The sequence below is a fragment of the Diplodia corticola genome (genome assembly GCF_001883845.1).
Source record: "Diplodia corticola strain CBS 112549 chromosome Unknown scaffold37, whole genome shotgun sequence".
In the NCBI taxonomy this organism is placed as follows: domain Eukaryota; kingdom Fungi; phylum Ascomycota; class Dothideomycetes; order Botryosphaeriales; family Botryosphaeriaceae; genus Diplodia; species Diplodia corticola.
The window spans coordinates 637,411-645,926 of record NW_017971516.1 but is presented as its reverse complement, the minus strand read 5'-3'; the positions used below and the strand labels follow the sequence as shown (position 1 = coordinate 645,926).

Genomic DNA, 8,516 nt, shown 5'->3' with positions numbered 1-8,516 from the left:
GCACTGGCTCCTTGACTGCAAAAGTCTCGCTTACGAACCGAGGTCAACCCCGAATACGAAGAATGGAACACTCTCACAAAATCCAGGAAGCACAAATGGTTTTTCCTACACGTAAGATAGCCTGAAGGGTTTACAGAGTGATAACATCTGGCACGTGGGTGGCTGTGGCACGAGATGTTGTGCAAGCATCATTTTCGCCCACAGAGGCTGCAGACCGTGGCCATCTTTTTAACATCCGCCTGCCAGACGCTTACCGTATTCGCAAAGGAGACCAAGGTCCCGTCCGTTTCTTTCTTCAAATTCAGCCGCATCTTTAAGGTTTCCCGCCTTTCCCTGTTCGGATATCGCTTTGCAACCGGTGTTGCATCGCAGTGACCCTGAAATCCTCCACATGAGTAGTGCTGCAGGAGGTCCACGATGACGGAGCAACCTTAAGAGCTGATATGCTGCTTGGTCTCCTTTCTTCGCTCGCAGGAGGCTATGACGCCGTAGAAGAGAGAGGCCGGATGAAGGCAGAAATAGTGGGTCGATTCCTCCCTGACTCGGCTCCATCATCGTGCCTCTGGCCGGAGAGACCTCTTCCCGCTGCGGCATCCAAAATCACTTCGGAGCCAAGCGATCATTGCATGCCATGCCTCTCGTCCACGGATTCGCTATTATTTGCTGCTCGGCAGCAGTCTCGACAGTTCCATTACTGGCGGTGAAGTCTTGTCGACAGGTGGATGGGGCATCACGGATGCCCACGGAACGCCCGGACCACCGCTTTCTGGTCACTGGGCGCCTCTCCCGTCTCCTGGTCGCCCAGAGAAACCCGAGTTTCAATGCGGAAAGTTACGCACCGATATACGGCGAGCTACAATGTTTCATTCATACAACTGTGCATCTGACTAGCTGGTCAACGCGCATTCATCCTGACTTGTGACGGCGCATCTACCAATGTTTGAGCCAAGGCTGTCATCTCTCTGCGTATACATAGCCAAGTATTTCGGGACGCCGTAAACAACGCATATGACTGATTTTCCTTCCTGAACAGGAACTGCCGCGACAGATCCCAGCGGCGATAATGCCATCTCATCGGGTTTTCAGGGCATGGGTGCAGACGGAAACGTCAATGTAAGCGACAGAGCTTGGAGGTCCAGATTTTAGCGAGGTTTACTCTTTTTGCCGTCGTCCCTCCTGCCAAGTATTGTATGCAAGAAGCCCAGAGCCCACTCGCATGCGCACCACTATCGAATGATTCAGTATGCGTACCTCCATCGCTGGCCGAACTGGGCACTTGATCTCTCCTTTAAATGACGGATGCCCCGTCGAGACGATTGAAACTCAGACATTGTCCCTACATTTGTTTGCTGTTTTATCGCCGGTTTCCCATTATGGAATCCCCACGCTCGTTTCGCGGCCTGAAGAAGCTGCTGGTCCAGTCGCTCCTTTTCGCCAGCACCACCGCGCTCGCCGCCGCCCAAGAATCGGCTTCGCTCGAAGAATGTCTCGGCCAAGTCGGCGCCACTTTCGACGGTGAGCCCACCTGGGCCAACGAGACTTCCCCGTGGCAGCTCCGCATCACGCCCAAGCCCATCACCGTGATCCACCCCGAGACCTCAGACGACATTGCCACCGCTCTCTCCTGTGCTCAGCAGTTCTCCCTCAAGGTGTCCGCCCTGAACGGTGGTCATTCATACGGTGCCTACGGCCTCGGCGGCAACGATGGCGCCCTTGTCATCAACATGGAGAAGTTCACCGACATCAGTTACGACGAGACCGCCGAGACTCTGACGTACGTAAGCCGCTTGGCCAGCAACCAGAGCAACACACTGACGAGCAGCGAACAGTTACGGCGGCGGCAGCCGCGTCGGACCAGTAGCAACCTGGCTCTGGAACAACCACGGGCGCCATTTCCCGCACGTGCGAGCTAACTGGGTCGGCCTGGCCGGCTCCTCCATCGGCGGCGGATTCGGAACGACGTCCCGCTTCCTCGGCACGCCGATGGACTACCTCTCCAGCGTCACTTACATGCTCTACAACGGCACCATCGTGACGGCATCCCGCGACGAGAACCCCGACCTGTTCTGGGTCGCCCAAGGCGCCGGGTCGAGCTACGGCATCCTCCTCTCCCTCACAACCAAGACCTGGAAGCCCGTGCACACGCACGTCACCAACTTCACCATCACGCTCGACGCCAACACCACGACGCTCGACGACGGCGTCTCCGCCCTGCTGGCGATCCAAGACTACGCCCTCTCCGGCGGCTGCCCCGACACCCTCGCCCTGCGCTGGTCGCTCACCGCGCCGCCGTACTCCGGCAGCGGCTACTTCTACGGCGACCCGGCCGACTTCAACGCCACCATCGCCCCGCTGATGGCCGCCCTCCCTGCATCCACCACCATCACCACCGCCGTCGAGGACTTCTGGTCCATGGAGGTCATCGCCTCCCCCGCGCTCAACGGCTCCGCCGACACCTTCCCCCCGCGCAACATGTACCTGCAGGCCGTCGTGCTGCGCGAGGACCAGCCGTTCACGCGCGAGTCGGCCAAGGCGCTGTACGAACATACGACGCTCGCGTTCAACAGGACGGATCTGACCAAGTTCGGGTTTTTGGACTTGTGGGGCGGCGTGTCGAGGGATATCCAGGATGGCGATACCTCGTTCGCCCATGCGGATAGCTTGTGGCTCGTGCGCTGGGAGGGCAGGCTGCAGACCACCCTGAGTGAGTGGCCCGCTGATGGCATCGAGTACATGCAGGCTGGGTTCCGGCCGTTCTTGGATACCTTGAGGGAGGAGGGTGTGCCGGTGAGGGGTTTCGTGAACTACAGGGATACCGAGTTGAAGGAGGCGGAGTGGAGCGAGAGGCTGTATGCGGACAACTATCCCAGGATGAAGGAGATCAAGAAGCAGGTGGACCCGCTCGGGATGTTCTCGACGAACGCTCAGAGTATTCCGCTGCCGTAAGAGACAGGACTGTTTGAACCTGATGGATTGACCCATCTATGGGGTTGGCAATAGAAGACTTACGTACATGGTGTGAGGTATACTAAGCCTAATTACGCATTCCATTTTGGGTATCTTCTATATGCGGCTTCTCATTCTTCAACAAAGACTTCTTCGTTTATCTTGCAGTACCAGTAGAATATACAGGGCAGGGAGAGAGCACGAGGCGGGTGAACGTGGGCTTGACCCAAGCTATGGAGTTCTACCAATTGGGGAAAGCAAACGCATGCCAGAAGAGCATAGGGGAGTTGTCCATGCTTTTGCCGGGCACCAGGAAACTCTGCCACATCTTTCTGCACGCTTGGTTGGCTGTTTCTGTACGCGACCCTTCGGATGCCCTTTCTCGTCCGTGTATTGCGATGCCATGGAACGATAAAACACGTGAAAACGCATCTTGGACTGGTCTGAGGGGTGGTGGCTACCCTCTTTACGGCATAATCAAGAGGACCCAGCACACCAGTTCCACCTCAGCTTTGTAAGATCATGACGACTTGAAGAGCATCACAGTTGTATGTTAAGTTAGGGTGAACCTCTTGACCCGGAAGATACCGAGTAATCACGTCATTCATCTTCCGATGACGCCACTAAGAAACCCCACATAACATCGATCAAGATTCAATAATCAGAACAATATCTTTGTCCGTTCAACCTCGTTTGAAGCAGACGGCCTACTACCATGAAAACTCTCTCCGATGAAGAGCTTACGGCCCTGGCGGGGCAATACTTTGCTCCAGAGGGATTGTACCAATACACCAAAGCCCTGCCATTTCTTGGAAGCCTGGAGCACAATCCCAAGACATTGATCGCGGGCCAATGGACGGAACTGGTTGTTGAATACACTGTCGGTGCCAGTGGCCTGGCTGATGGTGCTTGGATCAAGGGCACCTTCAAATTCTACTCCGACTGGGCTCTGTTCCAAACGACGGATCCGGAGAAGGACAACTACGTATCAGCCGAGTACATCGCGGGTCCCCTCCATCCCGGTCAGACAGCTGCAACGGTCCAGTCGCTTGCGGTCCGGTTCGACCAAAAGGGCCACGAGCGGCCGTTTCAGAAGGCAATTCTGATCGACGTGGTTGACGGTTATCTGAACCCGGGAGACAAGATCGTTGTACGCATGGGTGATCGACGATGGGGATCCCGAGGGACGCGGGTCCAGACTTTCGTGGAGGACAAGTTCATGATGAGGTGGTACATCGACCCGGTTGGAACCTCGAGATTTGCACCCATCAAACCGGACATTGCCATCCCAATCAAGCCGGGGCCCATTGCAAAAGTCAAAGCCATTTCTCCGCGTGTCGTCAGACCAAACGTGCCCTTTCCAATCCACATCCACACTCACGACGCGTGGGGAAACGCCACGGCCAACTTGGCCGGATTAGACGCCCGAATCACCGTAACAGATGAGGGATCCTCCGAAGCCATCTTCGACAAGCAGCTTCCACTCCCGAGCCAAGGATGGACTGTAACCGACACCACAGTATCTCTGCCGACAAACGGAGACTACACCGTGTCCGTCTCAGTCTCCGACATCCCACACGGCGGCACCATCATCACCACCACCACGGACCCCATCACCGCAGAATCGTCGATCCCCACCCCGCGCCCCCTCTTCGCCGACCTCCACGTCCACTCGGACGACACCGTCGGCACCAACTCATCCACCTACAACTTCTCCTACGCCCAGCACATCGCCGGCCTCGACATCGTCGGCTACACCGCCAACGACTTCAACATCACCCAAGCCCGCTGGACGCAAACCCTCGCCGTCATCGCCTCCGCCAACATCCCCGACAAGTTCCTCATCTACCCCGGCACCGAATGGTGCGGCAACTCCGCCGCCGGCGGCGACCACAACGTCGTCTTCCTCGACGACCCGACGAAGACGACAGACGTCTCCACCGCCCCGGCCTTCCCGCTCGACCGCGCCGGCAACGTCGCCCGCAGCTTCGAGTGGAACGAGCACGGCCCGGCGCAGCTGCGGCCGGGCGCGTGGCCGCTGGACGAGCTGTACGCGACGTACGCAGCTGAGGAAAACCGCCACCTGCTGATCCCGCACGTGGGCGGGCGCCGCTGCAACCTCGCGTGGCACCACCCGCGGCTGGAGCGGCTGCTGGAGGTCGGCAGCGCGTGGGGCGTCTTCGAGTGGCTGCTGCGCGACGCGGTGCGGCGCGGGTGGCGGATGGGCGTTTGCGCCAACTCGGACGAGCATCGGGGCAGGTGCGGCGGGGGCGTGCCGGGGACGGCGGTGTTCGGGGCGCGGGGCGGGTTGACGGGCGTGTGGGGCGCGGAGAGGGTGGAGTGGAGGGGGGTGGCGGCGGCGTTGAGGGCGCGGAGGACGTTTGCGACGACGGGGGAGAGGCTGGTGGGGTTGGTGGAGGTGGGGGAGGAGGGCAAGATGCAGGGAGATGAGGTGGAGGTGGGGGTTGGGGAAGGGGTGGAGATGCGGTATCGGTTTTATGGGAGGAGTGGGTTTGGGTCGGTTGAGGCATGGGATGCGGGGGGGATGGTGTTCCGGCGCGACTTGCAGCGGGAGGCGGAGCAGCATGCGGCGGGAGGGACGCGACGGAAGCTTCGTGTCAGGTGGTCGGGAGCGCGGGTCTACGACAGATACCGGGAGGCGGTGTGGAGGGGATCGATCCTGGTGACGGACGCCGTCATCTCACACATTCAGCCGTTTGGCGGGGTGCTGGATAACCCGGAGGATGTCGTCGAGCTGGCTTCGGAGAGCCAGGTCATCTTCAACACACGCACGAGTGGGGATTTCGACGGCGTAGACATCTTCTTCGTTGCTGCGTCCGAGACTCCTTCTTCTGTCAGTGTTACGGGGAAATTGGGGGGATATGTCAAGGTCGGCAACGTGCTCAACGGCAATCCTCACAAGCCGCAGCCTGAGTTCCGTTTATCTGCCAGTCGACACGAGCTGGAGCAAGTTGACGGGAAGCAGATTGAGATCAAGGGTGGAGCTGAGCTTGCTGTATCGGCTGGATTGCTTCTGGACGTACCACTCCCAAGACGGGTGGAAGGGACGTTTAGTATTCCAGCCAACACTCACGCCGCTGGAGAGAACCAGGCAGTCTACTTTGTAGGCAGAGAGTCTCATGGAGGCAAAGTCATAACCAGTCCGGTTTTTCTCGAGTATATAGCTTAGACTGTTTTTGAGCCGGGCGCTGGGCGGACTGGAACAGCACCCTCTCGCATTCCATCTCTACTTACCACACAAAATTTTCAACCACCATCTTCACACCCTTTCTCGCGCTGCTCCGGCGCGTGTCCTGGGAAACGGCTGGCGTGTGTGCAGCTGAGGGCGGCGGTTGTGCGTTTACGTTGACAAATTCGCCGTTGGTGGTTACGCAGCGTCGAGACGGGAGTTATCACGGCGGTCTGTTGGGGTCTCGTAGATGCTGGACTTTTATCTCAAGTTCAAGGATGAGACGTACGTGGGCGTACCATGTCCATGCTGCTTGCAGATGGAGAAGAACTACTCCATGCCCCACCGCTTCGTCACGAAAAGTCGTAGGGCTTGCTCAAGAGCGTGGCTGGATACGGTGAGCGACAGGCGTTGCTGCAGACGGGGTGGTGTGGTATGGCATGTGTAGGCGGGGTGCCGTAGGTGTCTGGGGAGGCCGAAGCGGCTGGAGTGCGCAATGGCCTGGCTGCTGAGCGGCCAAGTCACGCGAAGACGGCGGTGCCGGCGAAGCGGCGGGCGGTGGGTGGAAGAGTGGGTGCGCATGGCGTTGTCGTCATGGTCAAGGACCATGACGACAGGCCGTCGAGGTTGAACTTGAGCAGGCTATGTGAGTTTGCCGCCCCCGACACCGAACAGCTTTCCTCGTTAGTGTGCCGGCAAGCGAGACCGACGGCACGTGAGGGCAGGACAGTCGCTCCTGCCAGTGCCGGGGCTCATCTATATAATCCCCTCCGGCCCTCCGACCTTCTCTTCTCTTTACCACTCTCGTTCTTTACTTCAACTTCCAAGACATCTTAAAACCTCCCATTCATTTCCATCCATCTCAGACCATTCAAGGCCATCACAGTAAGCACTCTGGAAGCAACGGCACCATGTCCTCGCTTCTCCTGCTTCGCTTCTCCTGCTTCACATCTCCGTCTTACTGCCTCACCTGTCCTACCTCACCTATCCCACCGCACTTGCTCTTCTTCTTAATATCCTTCTTCATATTTCCCATCTCCCACGCCCTCTCCCAATCCCTTACCGCACCCGATCTACCTTGGCTTCCGCTTCACTTTTTCACCCTCACTTGTCCAGCTTCACCCGGTCACTCACCTACTCCGCTCACCCGTCCTCACTCGACTGGTCATTTCAGCGCTACTTACTACGCCAGGTCACTCTTTTCATCCCATCATGTTGTTCCCGGCCTTCATCTTGACCCTGCTCGCTGCCACCCTCACCACGTCTGTCGTGGCTGACGCAGGTCTGAACGCTGCCGTCGCCTTCGACAACGGCCTCGGCTCTCTCGACCAGGGCCTCTTGGACAATCTTCACGCGCCCCACTACGATCTCTCCGTCTGGGCCCCCGGATGGATCCCTCAAGACTGCAAGGACATTGTCGAGGGCCAGAATCTCTCCGCGTCCGACGTCACCATCTGGAACGTCAACTACACCGACTGCTCCTCGCCGTGGGTCATCTGCACCCACAAGGACGCCCCGCTCACCCAGACGGTCGTCGCCGACCTCTTCGGCAAGATCCCCGTCAAGATGCGCAGCACGATACGCCACCTCATCTCCGTCCCCGGCCCCGGCATTGGCGCCTTCAACGCGGGCGACAACATCATGTTCAGCGGCGCCAACGACCACATCTCCGTCTTCGTCCACGAGGTCGGCCACAGCGTGGATACGCACGGCTACCCCAACATCTCGGCCGGCGCCTTCCACGAGACCGACATCTGGCTCGACAACTACGCCAAGGACTCGGCCGTCGCGGATGCATACGCCAACTGCAACCAGGCCGAGAACCACTCCCAGGAGCTCGTCGTCGCCCTGTTCGACCACGTGGTCCCGGGTGGCGTGGGCACCGTCAACAGCAACTGGACCGAGATTGCACACCAGTACGAGACCATCCAGGGCTTTGTCGGTGTCCATGGCGACATGATCACCCCGGGCGGCGTCTGCTCTGATCGCCACAACAACAGCGAGCCCGTGCGCTTGACCGAGAGCCCCGACACCGGCACTGGTCCCGCGCCCGACGTTGGACTCAAGGACGGCGTCAAGGTTTACGACTTCTTGCCCATGCAGACGGTTGTGAACGCGACGGTCGTGAGGGAAGATGGAACCGTCGGCTTGATGGAGGTCCAGGTTCTGAAGCAGTAGCCGGGCTCGTCATTTCGACAGTGGGCTTTTCTTTGCTTGGGTTCTACAGTAACTTTCTGGATGGCGTGGGTTCCCGACCATCATTACCCGAAGCACTACGGCGGAGGAGCTACGAATTGCTTGATGCCTACTCATGCGGGAGGTGTTGTTCCTGAAGCGTAGCAATCAATGACCATGGTTCCTCTAACCAACTAATCAGTGA

The 8,516-nt window shown here is 58.7% G+C and overlaps 3 protein-coding genes across 3 annotated transcripts; all 3 read left to right on the top strand.

The window, feature by feature from the left end:
• Positions 1-1,373: 1,373 nt before the first annotated feature.
• On the top strand, positions 1,374-2,946 carry BKCO1_37000188 (berberine-like protein; the record flags this gene model as incomplete). Its single annotated transcript, XM_020275072.1, has 2 exons — positions 1,374-1,774; positions 1,830-2,946. The coding sequence occupies 2 exons, from the start codon at positions 1,374-1,376 to the stop codon at positions 2,944-2,946; spliced, it is 1,518 nt and encodes a 505-aa protein (XP_020128869.1).
• A 715-nt stretch (positions 2,947-3,661) lies between these two features.
• BKCO1_37000187 (polymerase histidinol phosphatase-like) lies at positions 3,662-6,136 on the top strand (the record flags this gene model as incomplete). The annotated part of the gene is made up of 1 exon (XM_020275071.1): positions 3,662-6,136. The coding sequence occupies one exon, from the start codon at positions 3,662-3,664 to the stop codon at positions 6,134-6,136; it is 2,475 nt and encodes an 824-aa protein (XP_020128864.1).
• A 1,212-nt stretch (positions 6,137-7,348) lies between these two features.
• Positions 7,349-8,314, top strand: BKCO1_37000186 (conidiation-specific protein (con-13) protein; the record flags this gene model as incomplete). Its single annotated transcript, XM_020275070.1, has 1 exon — positions 7,349-8,314. One exon carries the CDS (start codon positions 7,349-7,351, stop codon positions 8,312-8,314), a length of 966 nt encoding a protein of 321 aa, XP_020128865.1.
• Positions 8,315-8,516: the final 202 nt, after the last annotated feature.